Source organism: Notamacropus eugenii, chromosome 3, assembly GCF_028372415.1.
Source record: "Notamacropus eugenii isolate mMacEug1 chromosome 3, mMacEug1.pri_v2, whole genome shotgun sequence".
Lineage (NCBI taxonomy): Eukaryota > Metazoa > Chordata > Mammalia > Diprotodontia > Macropodidae > Notamacropus > Notamacropus eugenii.
In genome coordinates, this window is record NC_092874.1 from 142,300,333 (window position 1) to 142,319,107 (window position 18,775).

Below are 18,775 nucleotides of genomic sequence, written 5' to 3' on the forward strand. Positions count from 1 at the left end.
AAATGTCCTATGAATTCTGTAGAATATTAAATTGTACCATCTTCCATGATGTAGTCTTTAGAAATTATTTGGGGAAATGAAGGTCAAATAATGCTATACAAAAATCTTATTTTACATATAAAATTCATCATTCTAGAAATACTCATAAGCAAACTTTTTGTCTTTGGGACACAAAAACCTCTTTAAGAAATATATATATATGGATTTTTTTTTTCTAAAACACCCATTCTTCTAAGGTTTTATATTTCTTTAAATTGTTTTTGCTACTGTCTAAAATTCATAAGAAATTTTATAAATACATATATTTAACATAACTTTAAATAATAGCAATTTATATATCTTCATGATTAATTATATACGTACATATATAGTTTTCTATGGACTTTAAACAATAGTTAGATTAATGCATTATGTATGCATTTTTAATTTGTTATGAACTTTAAACAGTAACAATCAATTCCATTGATATTTATGACTAAACTTCCTTTTTTATATGTATCTTTATGTTTTCAGTTATAGCTGTGCTTTCTGGCAATGGAGGGGTTAGTCATTACTACCAAGGTCTGTCTTCTGGCATTTATCTTTCAGCAGAGTTCATTTATTCTATTTTCAGATTAAGTAAAATTCTTACTAAATATATAAAGCAGGCACTTTCTCCCACATTTGCAAACACAGCATCTAGTGACTGCTGCAGAAAAATCAATAGTTCCTAAGCAGTCTGTTCTGTGCACAAATATGAAACTCCAGGGGACTGAGTTGCAGGTGTCCTAAATGCTTTATAACAAGAGTATGTGACTGTTAGGGATGGAGAATCCGTACTAACTCTACTGTGATAACAGAAATTTGTTTTGCTGTTGTCATGTTCTACAAAGAGCCCAGAGTTGTACCTTGTTTCTTAGGAAAGGCTCTGCGATGAGGTCTTTTCTTCTAAGGGAGAACCTATGGAGGTTCTCTCAGTATTATGTTACCAAGGTACTTTTTATAGTCTGCTATATTGTAATGGGATGTAATTACATTGGAATGTAAGTAGCAATTGTTTCTTTCCTTAGATTTGTCCCCCAACACAAATAAAGTCCTTAGTAAGTGGAAAAATATCAGTTGCTTGGGGGGAGGCCAAGCCAATATAATAAAAGTGATAATTTCTACCTAAATTAGTTTGCTTATTTCATGCCATACCAATCAAACTATCAGATAATTATTTTCTAGAGCTGGAAAAAAATAATATCAAAATTCATCTGGAAGAACAAAAGATCTAGAATAGCAAGGGAACTAATGTAAAGAAAGGGAAGGTGGCCTAGCTCTGCCAGATCTCAAATTGTGTTATAAAGCAGCAATTACCAAAACCACTTGGTACTGGCAAAGAAACAGAAGAGTAGACAAGTGGAATATGCTAGGTACTCAAGACACAGTAGGCAATGATTATAGCAATCTACTGTTTGATAAACCCAAGGACCCCAGCTTCTGTGATAAGAACTCACTGTTTGACAAAAATTGCTGGGAAAACTGGATAAAAGTGTTGCAAAAACTAGGCATAGACCAATGCAGAAAGCAGAAAACTGGGAAAGAATTTTTGCAACTAGTATCTGTGATAAAGGCCTCATTTCTAAAATATATAGAGAACTGAGTCAAACGTACAAGAATACAAGTCATTCCCCAGTTGATAAATGGTCAAAGAATATGAACAAGCAGTTTTCAGAGGAAGAAATTAAAGATATCTATAGTCATATGAAAAAATGCTCTAAATCACTATTGATTAGAGAGATACAAATCAAAACAAGTCTGAGATACCTCATCACACCTATCAAATTGTCTAACATGATAGAACAGGAAGGTGATAAATGTTGGAAAAGATGTGGGAGAGTTGGAACGCTAATTCATTGTTGGTGGAGCTGTGAGCTGATCCAACCATTCTGGAGAACAATTTGGAACTTTGCTGAAAGGACCACAAAAACGTGCATACTCTTTGATCCAGCAATACTGCTTCTAGGAATGTATCTCCAAGAGATCATAAAAATGGGAAAGGATCTCTCATGTACAAAAATATTTATAGCAGCACTATTTGTGGTAGCCAAAAACTGGAAATCAAGGGGATGCCCATCAATTGGGAAATGGCTGAATAAATTATGGTATATGAATGTAATGGAATACTATTGTGCTATAAGAAAAGATGAACAGGAACACTTCAGAGAGGCCTGGAAAGACTTATATGATCTGATGCTGAGCCAAAGGAGCAGAACCAGGAGAACTTTGTACACAGTAATAACCACAGTGTGGAAGGAATTTTTCTGGTAGACTTAGAACTTCATTGCAATCCAAGGACTTAAAAAATTCCCAATGGTCTTTTAAGGCAAAATGCCTTCCATATCCAGAGAAAGAACTTTGTAATTCAATCGCAGATTGTAGCAGATCATTTTCGTTTGTATTATGTTTTGGTTTGTTATATGATTTCTCTATTCATTTTAATTCTTCTATACAACATGTCTATGGTGAAAATGTATTTAATAGGAATGTATGTGTAGAAGCTATATAAAATTGTATGCCATCTCGGGGAGGGAGGGAAAGAAAAAAATCTAGATTGTATGGTAATGATTGTGGAACACTGAAAATAAATTAAAAAAAAAAAAGATTTGTCCCCCAAGTACCTGGCATAAGGCCTGGTACATTGTGAGGTAAAGGCTTGTGGGTTGATTGAAATTGTTCTAAATTCCTAGACAGGGATGTGATTTCAGGTTTGATCCCCGAAAGAAAAGGCCTGTCAACAGAATAGAGCTTGTCAAATTCATATAAGAGCCTCTTGGTAGAGAGATTGAAAAGTGCAACATGGGGTTAGGAAAAAAAACACAAATGGAAATTAATCAACTAGTCAACAAGAATATATTAGGTAGATGCAATGTGCCAGACACTGTTCTTGGTTATGGGTGTACAAAAACCAAACAGCCCCTGCCCTTGAGGAATTTACTTTTTAATCAAGGGAAATAAAACATTCGCATATGAGGAAATACAAAGTAAAACAAGGTATTTTCAATGTTGGGTCTAGAAGTTGGAAGGATGAGAAAGGAAAGATCTTAAGAGGTGGCATTTGAGCTGAGTTTTGAAAAGAACAAGGGATTGTCAAAGACAAAGTTCAGAATGGGGTGCATTCCCTACTTGGCAACCAACCTCTTCTTTAAGAATATCACTTTGGCATTCAGATGGAGAGTCATTTGAACAGGGAAGACGCTGGAGGCAAGGAGCACAATTAGGAGGTTTTTGCAGTACAGGTGAGATGTGACAATATGGTGGTAGCCATGTGTGTGCAGAAAATAGTACAGATCTTAAGCCATATAGGGTCAGAGAGAGTTAAGCATCAAGGATGATTCTAAGGTTGCATACCTAGAGAACTGGGAGGATATAAGATGAAATCCCTAAGAGAAATAAGGAAGTTGGTATTGGGAGAGACAAAGTAGTTCATTCTGCTTTGGATAGGTTGAGTTTGAGATGCCTGTGGAAGATCCAGATGTCCAGTTAGCAATTGGTGATGTGTGACTAGAGCCCAGTCGAAAGACTCGAACTGGATATATAGATCTAGGGGTATTTGCATAGAGTCATCTACATGATAATTGAACCTCACAATTCATGGAGTCCCAAAGAAAACAAAGTAGAGGAAAGACAAAAAGACCCAGGAATAATCCTTGGTGTACACCCACATTTACTCAGAGGAACATGGATGAGGATCCAGTAAAAGAGACTACAAAGGAGTGACTAGTTAGATAGAAAAGTAGGAGGAGAACTAAGGATGAAATGTCTTGAAAACCAGGAGAGGAGAAAACACTTGGAGGAAAGCATGGTCAATGATCAATAAATAAGTACAACTCTCTTCTTACTCATTTATCATTAATGCCATTGTCCAAATGGTCTTCATAATCCTTTGTCCTGATCATATCATTCCTTGGGTCAAAAACTTTCAGAGACTACCTAAGGCCTACCACATGAAGTATAAATTCCTTAAACTGTCACACAAGGCTTTCCACAATCTGGCCTTGTTTCACACTACTTCCCTGTTCCCGATTCTTCTTTGTTTTTCCCTATCTCTCTGCATGGGTTCATGCTGTCTCTCATGTTTGGAATAGACTTCCCCACCTTCAGTCCTACTCCTATATATCCATCTGCTGAAATCCTTCTTTTCCTTTAAGGTTCAATTCAGGTGTTACCTCCTCCATGAAGCCTTTTATGATCCCTCTAGGTGGAAGTAATCTTTTCCTCTTTCAAATTTCTCTTATAAGGTACTTTGTACTCTGCCTTTCTTCATGCAATCTAATGGACGTTTTGACTATTTATGTATGTATGTATGTCTCATTTCACCTTTTAAACCTTTTGAAGGCAGTGTTTTATTCTTTGTTTACCAAGTACCTTTCAGAGTGTCCCAGTAGAGTAGGTACTTAATACATGTTTGTATGTTAGAATTTATCTGATTTGAAAAGGAAAACCCAGATGCAAAAAAATAATAGACAAGGAGTGAATAAAGTCATATGAGGGGAAATAGGATAGCTATTCCTTTATTCAAAGAAAAGTATCTCAGGGCTGAAGTAGTCACTTGCAATAGAATCTTGCAACATTGCAATGAAAAGGGTCCTAGATTGGAATCAGAAGGACCTGGTCTGGAACCCAACCTACATCATCTACGTTCTCTTTCAGTGACCTTGGGCAAGTGACAATGTCCTTAGATGTCTGTTTTCTCACCTGTAAAATGGGAGGGGGGGGCGGTATTGGACTGGATGATTTTTAGGGTTCCTAGGCTGATGTAGACCATAAAAGGAGTTTGTTTCTGCAAGAACCTTCCATTTGGTAAGGAAGAAAAACTACTGACCTCCTTATTAAGGGAAGATCCCAAAATGAACTACAGAAGATTAGCTGGAATGAGAACAAGCATCCTTATTAAATTCTCTTACATCTAGTCTGAGGGAGAAGAAATAAAAAGTAATGGAAAATTAGAATAAGGTTTCCCCTTTTCAGATAGATACCAGATATTTAACTTAATTATAGCAGAAAAAGTCACCAGTTAATCTCTTGCTCTCCATCTCCTCCTCGCTCTCCTTCTCTCCCTCAATTTTCTCCTTTTTTCTACCTCTTTTTTCCCCCCCACTAGGGGAAAAAGCCCTTATAACATATATATAAAGTAAAAGAAAACTAATTCCCTTATTGGCCATGTGCAAAAAAATATGTTTTATTCTGCACCCTGAGTCTATCACCTTTCTGTTGACTTTATCATCTTTGGAATCATCATAGGCCATAACCGTAATCAGTGCATAAGTCTTTCAAAGTTGTCTTTATAAGGCTATTGTTTCCAATTGTTCTTCTGTTCATTTCACTCTGCATCAGTTCATATAATTCTTTCCATGTTTCTCTGAAACAATTTCTAACTGCACAGTAGTATTACATCACATTCATATGTCGTAAATTTTTCAGTCATTCCCCAGTTGATTGTTACCTCCTCCTTAGTTTCCTGTTCTTGGGAATCACAAAGAAAGAGCTTCCATTGTTACTTATGTGCATATGATTCCTTTTCCTCTCTCAGAGATTTACCTCAAAGCATTGGGACAGCTAGGTGGTGCAGTGGATAGAGCACCAGTGTAGGAGTCAGGAGGACCCGAGCTCAAATCTCACCTCAGACACTTGACACGCAGTAGCTGTGTGACCTTGGGCAAGTCACTTAACCCCAATTGCCTCATCCTGGGTCATCTCCAGTCATCCTGATGAATATCTGGTCGCTGGATTCAGATGGCTCTGGAGGAGAAGTGAGGCTGGTGACCTGCACAGCCCTCCTTCACTCAAAACAAAGTCCAGTGCTAGTCATGTCCTCATTTCTCTGATGGCATGGTCTTCTTCGCAAGGAAGGTTGAACACACACACCTCAAAGCATTATTTCTTCATGTAGGAAATGTTGCTGCCAGATCCAGCACTTGACAGGATGGCATCTGCTTAGATCATATGTAGTTAATTATTGTAGATTCCATTCTAAGCCATTCGAATATGACAACTTGTATTGCGACATAAAATAATTGTATGTGTCATCTGAGTTCACTGCACAGAAGAATGAGGACAGTCAGATAACATTAATCAGGAAAATCTGTCTTGAAGAGCATTGTATTTTCTGACCTAGAAAAAAATATGCATGGCTTTTAAAACACTTCAGATGGTTTCCCTGGTTACCTAAGAGTAATCACTGAACAGAAGCTCATTTACATATCATTGTCCCTTGTAGAAGGCTTGTGCTCCTGGTAGTATCACTTTCTGAGCTAGACTTGTAGGTGATAGTGTAGTTGTGTGACCTTGGTTGAATCACTTTGATTCTCTGAATTTCTATTTCCTTAAATGCAAAATAGGAATAATAGATTACTTTAGAATAGCGGTAGACAATATTTTTTGTTCCCTAAACCCCTTTCAACAACAACAAAATATGTTGTGAACCCCTAGAGTAATTTAATATACTACTTCTAATATTCTTTTAGATTTATTCGTTGTTTAAAGTAACTAGAGTGATAACTTTTGTCCCCAAACTTCCAAATTAAAATTTATATTATATAATTATAATTTTAAAATTTATTCTACCTATAATAATGAAAATCATATAAAATCATGGGCAGCTAGGTGACACAGTGGATAGAGCATCAGACCTGGAGGCAGGAAGACTCATCTTCTTGAGTTCAAATCAAATTCATACATTTATTAGCTATGTGACCCTGGGCAGGTTATTTAACCCTGCTTGCCTCAGTTTCCTCATCTATAAAATGAGCTGGAGAAGGAAATGACAATTCACTATAAGTATCTTTGCCATGACTTTATGGGACATTCTGTAAGAATTAAGTAATCTAGCAAGTCCTCATAACATGGCAATTATTTACTGCTCAAGATAACATTGAAGATTTTTTACTGCAAATCCTTTGGACCATCATCATGAACCGCCAAGGAATTCATGAACCACTATTTGGAAAATGCTGCTTTATAGGATCATAAATATAGGTCATCTAGTCCAACCCCATCAATTTTACAAATGAATCATTTGAGGCCCAAGGAAACTAAATGACTTTTCCAATGTCACAAAGTGAGTGGAAGAGGTAGGATTTGAACCTAAATACTCTGATTTCTAGGGCCATTGCTCTTTAAACTGTTCCATGTAGGCCACAGTGAAGAAAATGCCCTGAAAACTTCCCTAAATATGAACTATTATTATAATTTTGATTATTTAGAATGGGTTTGTGAATACTTGATACCACATCCATCTATTTATTTATGGCCCCATGTTATCCAGGTCATGAGGTCACACTGTAGTTGCTGGGAGATGATTTCCATGCCTGTTTAGTCATGAGGACCTCAACTTTTTCTTTCTTTCTTTTCTCTCATCCCTCATTCTTTATTTTCTTCCCTTTTGAAGGACATCCTGGGGGCAGCTATGGATAGAGTGCAGGGCCTGGAGGCAGGAAAGACTCATCTTCCTGAGTTCAAATCAAGCCTCAGACATTGACTAGCTGCGTGACCCTGGGCAAATCACTTTACCCTGTTTGCCTCAATTTCCTCATCTGTAAAATGAGCTGGAGAAGGAAATAGCAAATCACTCCAATATCTTTGGCAAGAAACCCCAAATGGGGTTACAAAGAGTTGGCCATGACTGAAAATGACTGAACAACAACAAAGAACATGCTTATTTGTACATTAGCTTTACTTTGAATACTTTTCTAACATTACAAGAAAGTGTATTTATACTTGTGCAGAGAGCTGCTATTGTACAGTGTAACTTTCCTGCATGGCTCGTTTTCTGGGCACCCTGTGCTTTGTGCTACCTTAAGAAGCAAAAATAAAAGGAAATATAATTGATGTGCATGCATTTAACTCTGAAATTGGCAAATGATTGTGGACAATATGACTTTGGATCCAAAATCTAACACAAAAGATACAAGTTAAAAAGGAACATGAAAAGAAAAAAATGACCTTTCTTTTGCTCAGTTTTATTGATGGCTCAGTTAGGTTTGAGTTAGTGTTTTGATTATTTATTTTAGTCTGTACCAGCAAAAGTTGTATTTGGAAAAGAATGCAGTATGATTAAAAATCTATATTCTTTTAAAGAGAAAAGGCAATCTAGGCAACTACAATCAATCTAAGATAGATTAGGAAAACAGATCAAACTCAGTAGAATAAAAGCTTCTTGAGCGCAGATACTGTTTTGTTTCCATCTTCAGTGTCCTAGCACAGTGCCAACCCCATACTAGGCTTCAATTGAATATTGAATATCCATTTATCTTTTATATCATTTTCATATACCATTCATCATGGATTATATTTTGTAGTATACATACATGAATCATGAATATTCCTAATCTCCCTTGGGTTATATACACATATATACACACATACATACATACGTACATATTATTCCTGGCTAGTACTTCTCCATAACTTGTAGTCATATTGTATATTTGACATAAATATTGGTATTAAAGACATGAGTTTTATGGCAATGCATACCTTAGAATCATTCAAAGTACTTCAGAATTTTCCAAAAAGAGTCCATCAAAAGTGAGTGTACATTGTTATAAAATGGCATGTTCCATTTGGCATCTCTTTGTTGTCTCCAATCTATTTTTTTCTATAGAACTCTTGTAATGACCTGGTTTAGCTGGATTTCATTTTGAGTGCCGCAGCATTGTTTTCTACTCAAATTGTTTTTATGATGTGATCCTGCTTAGTCTTCCAGCCTCCTACTTTCCAATGTTTTGGAAAGGAATTTTCATTTTGTATTAAAATTCAGTGTTGCCTTTGACTTCCATATCTCTCCAAGAGGCAAGAAATTAAGTTTTTATTCTCTGGGGCAATTTCTAGTCCTTTGTATTTTCTGTTATGTCAACTGTCTTGAATCAGTTAAATTTCTCTAAGAAACGGACATAGAGTCTACTTTTGCCCATTTCCTTTATTCTTGGAAAGGTTAGTCCATTTAAACAGAATTGGAGCTGCTGTCATAAGCCTCCCTTGTCTTCTTTTCTTACATCTCATTTGGTTTTTACCATGACCTTTGCTCAGTGATCTGACCTCCATGACTCTTCAAAGGTATTTCCATTTTGGTAAGAGTCTTGTACTGTAGCCATCCTGTAGATACTAACTCTGAGCCACGTCTGTGCTTACTGTTTAAAAAAGCTTATCATTAGATTGACTTTGGGGTGATACATTTTTTGACTGGAAAATATCTCAGAAACTATTTACAAAGTCACAGATGAGTAGTAGTCTGTGTTGTTTATGGGCATACATACCTCGATCCTTGAAGAGTTGAAATAAGATTAAAGTCAATTCTATTCTTGCCAAATCACAGAGTCTCAGAAGTGGCATCAGTGTCAGAGGACAAGTCCAACCCATACCTGGATGAGAATCCATTCCACAAACCTTCAAAAGGGAAATTCACCAAACCCTGAGGAATCCTGTTTTACTTTAATAAGTTGTTAATAAGTTTTATTTTGTATTTTTTTCCCCTTATGTCAAGTCTAAATTTACTTTTGTTAACTCCTACCCTTTGCTATTAGATCTGCTCTCTGGGTCTAAGAAGAACAAGCCTAATCATTATTCCATAAGACACCCATTCAAACACTTGAAGCACTATGTGCTTCACTACCAGCCACCTTTTCTTTCCCCCAAGTATTCTGGTCTCCTCAGTTCTTCTGACTGATCTTTGTTTGTTATGGTGTCAAAGATTCCTTAATTTTTGAAATATCTGGATTAAGTAGCAGTTTGCATCAGGTACTAAGTATTTCACTTATACTAACAACCCACAGTTGAGTAGAGGTACAGTTAATTGAGTGTTGAACTTGGAGTCAAGAAGATCTGAGATAAAAATCCTTCCTCAGATACTTACTTAGCTGAACAAGTCACTTAACTTCTTCATGCTTCAGTTTCTTCATCTGTTAAAAAATGTGTAAGTTTGTGATTTGTAAGCTCTTTAAGTAGCCATTGTTTCATTTTTTCATTTATATCCTCAGTACCTAGTATAGTGCCTGCGCATAGTTGATGCTTAATAAAAGCTTGTTGATTGATTGAAAACATCTCCAGTGTTCACATTATATCATTTTATTATATTGTAGAGTAGTGGTTCTCAATTAAAAAAATTTGTCACAGAACGTTATTTCTTGCTGTGAGGAATCCTGACACACAATGGGAGAGTTGAGAAATTCACATGCACATATAAGTTCAAGAGACTTCAAAACATACCCTTTGAGAACCACTGTCTTTGAGCCAAAATGTTTTTCTAAAGGAAAAAACTTCCCATTTCAAAGGGGATTTCATGGGAAATGAGATTTACTTTCCAAAAATTTACTCTTAATCAAATTTTCCAAGGACCTCTCTTTTCTAGTATGGGATAGATCCATAGTTGAAGACTGTGATGTCTTCTGCTCTCTGTTTCATACCATGCGTTTCCTGAATCACTGTCAAATTCAGATTTCTCTGTTTTATTTAGGAGAACACAAGCTTCATTTCATTCCTGCACTGATCGGCCCTTTCTTAGAAGTAACCTTGATACCTCAGCCAGACCTACGGAATGTAATGATTCCTATTTTCCATGATATGATGGATTGGGAGCAAAGGCGTAGTGGCAACTTTAAACAGGTAAGCACAAACTTCTCCCCATGCAGATGCAAAAGATCATTGAAATGCATTTTAGAGATCATCAGATTCATAATAAGCTCTTTAAGGGCTGCAAACCATTCTTATCTTTACATCTCTGGTACCTAGCTGACATGTAATAGAAACTCATAAATATCTGGCCAATCAAATTGAATTAATTATATTTTGGTAGAAAAAGCACTTGACTTAATAAGGAATCAAGAGACCTGATTCCCAATCCTGTCTTGATATGTGGGGAAAGAAATATACTGGGTAAAGAGTCTAAAGAGATTCCTTCTAGTCTTGGCACTGCCGTTAATTAGCTGTACTTTGGATGGCTCAACCTCTCTGGACTTCAATGTCCTTATCTATAAAATGAAAGAGTTGCATTAGTTCTTTACTAAGGTCTCTTCCAGTTCTAAATTCTACAATTCACTGATTCTAATATCTCTCATCCTGCCATAACCAATCTGTTGCCAAAGCCTGTTTCTTATACCTTTAGGACATCTCTCCAATATGCCCCTTTCTCCCCTAATACAGCCACTATTCCAATATAGGCCTTCATTAATTCCTGCCTGGATTATTTAAATAGCTTGTTGATGTGTCTGCCTAGCTCAAATCGTTCCCATCTGCACAACCCCTTCCCCATTCTAATGTATCCTCCATTCAGCCACTAAAATGATTTTCCTAAAGTACAGGTCTGATCTTGTCATTGTCCCTATTCAACAAACACCAGGAGCTCCTTATTGCCTCCAGGACCAAATGCACAATGCTGTACATGTCATTCAAAGCGCTTCATAATCTAGGTCCTTCCTCCCTCTCCAGCCTTCTTATACCTTACTCCCCAATATGCACTCTTCAGTCTAGTGGCACTGGCCTCCTGGCTGTTCCATGAGCAAGACGCAACATCTTTTGCCTCTGGGGTTTCTTTTTGGCTGTTCCCCAAGCTTGAAATGTTCTCCCTCCTCTGTTCTGACTGCTGACTCCCAAGCTTCCTGTAAGTCCCAACTAAAATCCCAGCTTCTGTAGGAAGCCTTCCCCAACTCCTCTAAATTCAAGTGCAAGCCCTCGGTCAATTACTTTCTATTTATCCTATATACAGTTTCCTTTTTACATATTCGTTTGGGTGTTATCTCCCCCTTTTGATTGTAAACTCCTTCAGGGCAGGGTATCCTCTGTGCTTAGTGTAGTTCTTGGCCTAGAGGAGGCACTTAATAAATGTTTGTTAATTGATTGATTAATTAGTCATATGATCTTGGATGAATTACTTTATTTCTTTGGAAGGGCCTCAGTTTCCTCCCTGGTAAAATGAGTTGGCTGTTCCAGGTGATCTCTAAAGTGCCTTTTTTTAGCTCTAGCTTTCGTAAGCCTAGACTTCTATCTCTTAAAGCCATCAGTATCGTTTCTTGGTCAGAAATGGGTCCCACTTGGGCGAATCCTGGAGTTAATGGTTTTTGAGAATTGCTTAAATCCTCTGAGCTCTGGATGTTGTATTTGTAGAAATAGTTGAGCTTTGTTCATTTCATACATTGTATGTTGTATTGATCTCTTTAAATGGGTGAGGATTAATTTGAAGGGGAAAAGCAATTGAAACACACGAGAAATGCTGTAGTAACGCTGTGATTGTTCACAGACTTAGGTCTCAGTAATTCAGTTTCCAATCTTAAAAGGAAAGATTTTTTTTTTAATGAAGAAACCAAATCTTGTGAGAATTCAGTTGCTCCTGCCACTCTCAAGCACCTTTTGTCTTTTACTTTCAGCTACTAAACTTGCCATCTGCTTATATCTAAGACTCTAATCACCCATAGGATTGAATCGGTCCTTGGATTGATTCCTTTCTCTGTGATGATGCAAATGAACCATTGCAGAAGTGTTAGAATTAGTTTCAGGCCTTGGATTGGAAGCTTCTTAAGAAAGTGAAATATATTAAAGTATTCCATTGGTGAAACATCAGAAGATCAAGGCATTTTTCCTGGTTTTGTCATCTTCTTCCTCCTCCTCCTCATCATGTGACATTTAAAAAGGTTCAAGAGACAGTTTCTTGATAATTTAATCATTTTATTAATAAGATCAGTAGGTTATTAATAAAAGGGTGGTCGTTTGGCTATCTCTCTCAGACCAAAGACAGTCATGGAAGCAGACTCACAGTTTACATACCCTTCAAAATAGTAGATGGTCCAATCAAATGTTAGTGTGATTGGAGGTGGGTTATATTAAAATGAAGGGCTGAGTATCTCTTGGATAAGGAAAGAATCTCTAAACTCAACCACCAGTAGTTTCAAGCTGTCAATTCAAGGAATGTATACCCCACCTTTGCAGATGTTTTTGTACATTTTGTACATTTTTGTGTGTGTTTTGACCGCATAGTGTGATTCTCTGCCTGCTGTGGTAATCAGGCCAGGGTTGGGTAAGCAGACAAGGTTTAGGGCACTTTTTCTAGCTCCTTCCTCACACCAGGAGGTGAGCAGTGGGATCCTTAAAAGGATGCTCAGACACCCACAGGGCTGCCGAGTCCCACTGCTACTTACAGTGAGAAACGACTCTATGACCTGGGCCACCTATGTGCAGGGTTGTGACTAAAGCTCCCGGTATATCCGCACTTGCTGCTTCATCACTTGCCTGTCACCATAGGACTTTGAGGCATAACAGTAAAATGGTATGGGTGATGTCTTTTGATTTGTGCATAAAGATTTAAGTGAAGCAGAGTTGCGCGAAGTCATCAGCCTCACTCTCTCCTCCAGATCCATTGTAGTCCAGTGGCAGGACAGAGTCAAGATGGCTGGTGATGGCTCAGGCTGCAGTGGATGACCTTGGAGTCTAACCAAACTCTAAGTGCTCCACATCACCTGCTTCAGCTGCCTTCACGGCCATTGGAACAAATTGTTCTCATCTGCTCATTCCACCAGGGGAAGTTTTCACATACTAAAAAAATAGAAGGGTCTAATTTATACAAAAATAGTCATACCAATACTTATGGTAATAAAGAACTGGAAACAAAGTGGATCCCCATCATTTGGGGAATAGCTGAACACTGGTGGCATATCTCATAGTACGCTATGGGGAAATTTGTACAAACTAGCACAGACTTGTATGAAATAAGTATGGCATCTAAGAAAGACCACTGACTTAGAGTCAAGGAGACCCAAATTCAAATCCAGCTGCAGAAACGTTAAATGTATCATGTGAGGCCAGCCACATAACTGCCTCAGTTTCCTCATCTGTAAAATGAGGCTAATAATATCTACCTTGCAGGGTTATTGTGAGGATAAAATTATGAAGCATTTTAAAGCACTTTTCAAACCTTAAAGCACTACAGAAATTGTTTGCTGGACTATACAAAAAAAAAAAAACCCCACAGTACTGTAAATGGAAAGAACATTAAAAGAAAACGGAATTCTAGGTAACTGAAAACTAGTGTTGGTGCTGAAGAACAGAAATGGAATTTACTTTTCTCCTCTCAGTAGAGAAGTTGGGGAAGAGGGGGGCAGGTTGTCAATGGGAATTGAATGTGACATACATCATAGAGGCGGCTTCTGAATTAGGGTCCATATCCAGCTGGGAGAGAGACCAGTGTTTATTCAGAAATTATTGTGATATTGGGGCGGGGGAAAACACTAGTAAAACTTTTGAAACGCACAGCCCTAAACTCTTGTTGAGAAAGTGGTCCTAACTCTTTACTTGAAATTTTTTTTTTGAGGCGGGAGGCTCTTTTAAAAAAAAAAAAAAAAGAGTTATGACTTGCTTTCCATCACAGCCCCTCAGTCAGAATTCAGGCAGTGGAGCTGGGCTACTGGCATTTTTGTTTGAATCCATAAATAGATAGCTGCCTTAGCAGCAGCAAATGCTACTCAGCCAGTAGTTTGAAGTCACGTTGTTCCATTTAAATTAGCCCTAAAAAAATTCCAAGGGGACCATCGCTGTCGAACACACAGCAAGTAATGTGACCTATCATTAAATTTATATTTTTTTCTGAGATGAGAGCATCTTATATAGCTGTTTTCCTTGCAAAAATACATGCATATCTTTCAGTTTGTCTAGAAATTCTACTTGTGAAAGAGAAGAGAACACGGCTAATACTTGGCTATGTTTCAGGTGGAGGCCAAACTGATCGACAAATTGGACAGCTTGATGTCAGAAGGCAAAGGTGATGAAACTTACCGTGAGCTCTTCAACAGCATGTGAGTAATAAGTGTATCTCATCTTCATTTCATTCAGTGGTATTGGTGCAAGAGATAGGGGACTCAGCCTTAGTGTGGACGAGAACTGCACAAACAGCTTTGGGCTCCTGAGAGCGCTTTGTCTTTCTGAAGTGTGAAATAAAGTATAATTGCCTAACTCAGGCAAATGGCTCTTATGATATCAATGATTAGACTTGTCTCTTTATTTTCATCTTTGATTGGGACAGGTTGCATGTGTTACATAACAAGATTCTCTCTTTTCATGCCTAATGATTTAAAAATCAGGAGATGTGCTGGTGACTGAGTGGAGATGATAGGGGGAAGGGAAATGTGGGGAATCATTAAGTTACTGGAGGAGGCTTTTCAATCAAGCAAGGTAAAAGAGTTGCATAGCTCTTGTGGAATTAATACAATTTGCATCTGTCCTTAAAAATGAAACACTTGTGGATTCCTTTCTACAAATATCTCGTTGGGACCGATTGCTCAATGATTATGAATTGCTTATTAAGATTTTCAGATTAAAATTTCATGGACACATTTTAATTTAGTCTAAACTCTGTTTTATATGGAGGCAAGAAAGGACTAATGGGCCCTGCTGTGCAGATCCTCTATAGGAATTTTGATGTTGTTCACACAAGTAGAATTAGTTTCTAGTCACAGATATGGAATTGTCAATTGATCTTCTACAGTGTTTGAAGTAGTCTGCATTTGAAAGAGTCAAAATAGATATATGAGAATGATTTAATGCTTTGGAAGTTTCAGGCTGGTCCTTTATGTTCTCAAATTTTTTTTAGGGATGTGCTTTAAAAGCCCTGGGATGCTTACATGTCTACCTTTTAGGAAGGATTTCTTCTTGTTTGAAGAAGCAATTCCCTTATTTGTTGGTTATAAAATGTTTTCAGAAGTGCAGAATAATGCAGTTCTAGGCTTTGTAGTTAAAGGAATATACTAATATTTACTCCTAAATAGCTGAAAGCCAAACACAAAGTTCCCAAAACAAAACAAACAGGATAGCCACTTGTGATCCATAATTTAGAGCAAGGATAGGATGCATGAGATAATTTTGTGAATGACAAGCAGGCCAAAGTTCAGTTGGCATGTGTACTAATTGTTATCGAAGCATTGAGAGAAGTTAGACTGAAAGAAAAAAAGTGGGGGAGTAAATGAATTGTCTTGGAAAATGATAAAAGTAGTTCTTTGTGCAACTTTCTGCACAGCACCATGTTCATGTGATTAATGCCATAATTAAACTCAAACTTTTATTAATAATATACCAAGTACTCATTCATCCTAGTATGCAGGATATCTGTCTTTCTCTGACAAGAGTTTAGCAAGAATTCTGATTAAAACCTCCTCTAATATAATAAATTGTTTTCTACAACAGCTCTTAGACAGGTTCTTCATCTGGGGTTTGAAAAGAGAACAAAAATGAGAAAGCTTTCAATGAAATGATTCTCTAAAGATTTGTGACTCATTTTTTGGAATGAATTTGTAAGATTAGATGCTTACATATTTCAATAGTGCCTCTGATTTGTTTTATTAAAAAAAGCCTGATAGCATCTAATTTGGATGGCTTATACATAAATATGATTTTGAAATAGAGGATGATCTCTGACATTGAGAAAAAGGCAAGCAATTAAAATATTAAGCCCTCTGCAGTTATGACTCTTTTAAGGTACCTGATGCATTATATTGACATTTTCATCCTTCCCTTGCCTTTTAAGCATAGTTTTCTAAAGGTGGCAATAATATTCTGCTTTCATGCTTTTATAATTAGCCTGGGGGATAAGCCAACACCTAAGTGATGATTAAATGTCATTTGTACCTATGGTCAGGCAAATGAGAAACCCAAACTGAATTTCAGGAAGTATTCCTTTGGTAAGACCAACCTTAATGAACTGGTATAATCATAGTGAGTCATCACATAAATTAAGAGTTTAGAAAATACATGAGGTCAGGGTGCAGATCCCCAGTTGGTCTTTTTAATTCATGCTTCCTTATGCATTGCTTGATAGTCATTCAAAAGTAGAAAAGCTATAAGTAACTCAGTGCTGCCAGAATGTAAAGTTGGAGTTGGAGGTGGGTGGAGGGGGAAGGAGAACTTAACCTAGCAAGATTACTTTCCTTTTTAAAATGGCATGGATTAAATTCATCAAAGAATCGGTAAAGGATTGATGTGCTTAAAAGAATGACATCCTAGCAGTGATTTGCCTTTCTTCTCAAGAGCTTAATGATATTTATGTATACCCATCCATGTGTGTGTATGTATATATGTGTGTATGTACATGTGTGTGCGTCTATATAAATAAAATAGCTCTTTGGATCCATTTCCTTACTGATTCATGTAGCATTTGGGGGACATAGGTAAGAATCATAGTGCCATTCCAAACACTGATAGTTCATCAAACCATAAACCATCAAGATTCTATGACATGCCCAAGTTACTGGTTATCAGGACTCTGCTCTGCTGACATCTATTCCAATTTGCTTTCCATTTTGCTACATTGAATTTCCATCTTCTGTTCAACATATTTCTCTAATGCTAAATGTAACTGGAGTGGTCTTGGTTTTATGAACCCCAGCTGGTTCAGAATTGTAGAGGGGCTAAGGATTTAATGTGAAGTACCATCTCTGTTGGATATACCCAGAGTTTATCCAGGACAAACCTTAATAACCATAACCAAAATAGCCATTACCCTCTATTGTTTTGTCCTTACTCTTTTTGACTAGGGTTATTTCAATGTAATGTCTATTTCTTGCCTTGCTGAATATGTTTGGTTTAAGAAGTCACCTAGCTTGTAATAACCTGGTAATTGTCATAAGGAATAGTAGAAAAAATAAAATACCTCATAATAGTTTAAGTGTGATTGTTTCAGAGATAATGAACATTTTTTTTAAAGCAAAACTATAGTACTCTCCAAAAGTAGCAGCCTGAATTTCTCCATATCTCCCAAATAATATTTTCCCAAGGTACTCTTTCTGTTGAAGACATATCAAGTTAAAAGGACTAAATTTCCAATGTCACTGAACTATTTTGAATGTAGCTTTCCTAAGTTTTTATTCCTTATGATAAAAGCTTCTACAAATAAACAACATAAGAAAAAAATGATACTTTAGAAATTACCAGACAGTTCTAGTCCTCAGTGACAAAAATGTCACAAAATATTGGGAAAAGTAGAACAGTGTTTTTTCCTAAATTAAAAAGAAAAACTTTTAGCTACCATTTAGTCAAGAAAATGCCACATAGACATAAGAGTTGTACAGTGTGACCCTTTGGGGTATATGCCCCATCCCAAACCTTATAGCATAGCACCTAAGACGAACATGAGCAAGTTAATCTATTATTGAGATATTTTGCTCTGTCTCCCAAAATCTCCAAGTGTTATACAGTGGGTCCCAGTGTTTTTCATGTAGCATCATCAAGTAATATTATAATCTCACATGAAAAGAGATGTCAAACAATTCCTAGGAATAAGATGGGAATGACTAATTTTGCTCAACTTAAAAATCCTTCCTTTCCAACCTATTTTCTATAAAGAGAGGTAATGATAAATGAATTTCCCCACAGTGAAGAGTCACAGGACCTTGAGTCTGAATCCCTGCTTTGCCACTTGATTCCTCTGTAACTTTGGACAAATCCTATAACTTCTCCAGGCCTCAGTTTCCTCATCTGTAAAATGAGAAAGTTAAACTAGATGACCAGTAAGGTCTCTTCCACCTTAGATCTAGAATCCTATAATCTAAAGACTTGGATCCTTATCTGAACTCCAAGACTGAATCTTGAGTTAATTATGAAAATATGTTCTACCAAGTTTCTTACTTCTTGGGGCCAGGGTATGTTACCTAACCTCCCTACTTGCTGCACCAGAGAGCTGTGAAAAGTAATGAAATTCATATCTCTAAAACAGAAGCTTTCATGTATTTTTAGAACTCATTACTTTGACTTGAATTCTTTGTTTTTGAAGCGATCAAGTATG

The 18,775-nt window shown here is 36.9% G+C and overlaps 1 protein-coding gene across 7 annotated transcripts in view; it reads left to right on the forward strand.

The window, feature by feature from the left end:
* DOCK4 (dedicator of cytokinesis 4) overlaps positions 1–18,775 on the forward strand; it is a 537,022-nt gene that overhangs the window by 459,965 nt on the left and 58,282 nt on the right. For all 7 annotated transcript variants that reach the window (XM_072653018.1, XM_072653019.1, XM_072653025.1 and 4 more), the window contains 2 exons: positions 10,475–10,623; positions 14,713–14,798. In XM_072653018.1, coding sequence (XP_072509119.1) covers positions 10,475–10,623; positions 14,713–14,798 — 235 coding nt within the window. The remainder of the gene's footprint in view (positions 1–10,474; positions 10,624–14,712; positions 14,799–18,775) is intronic.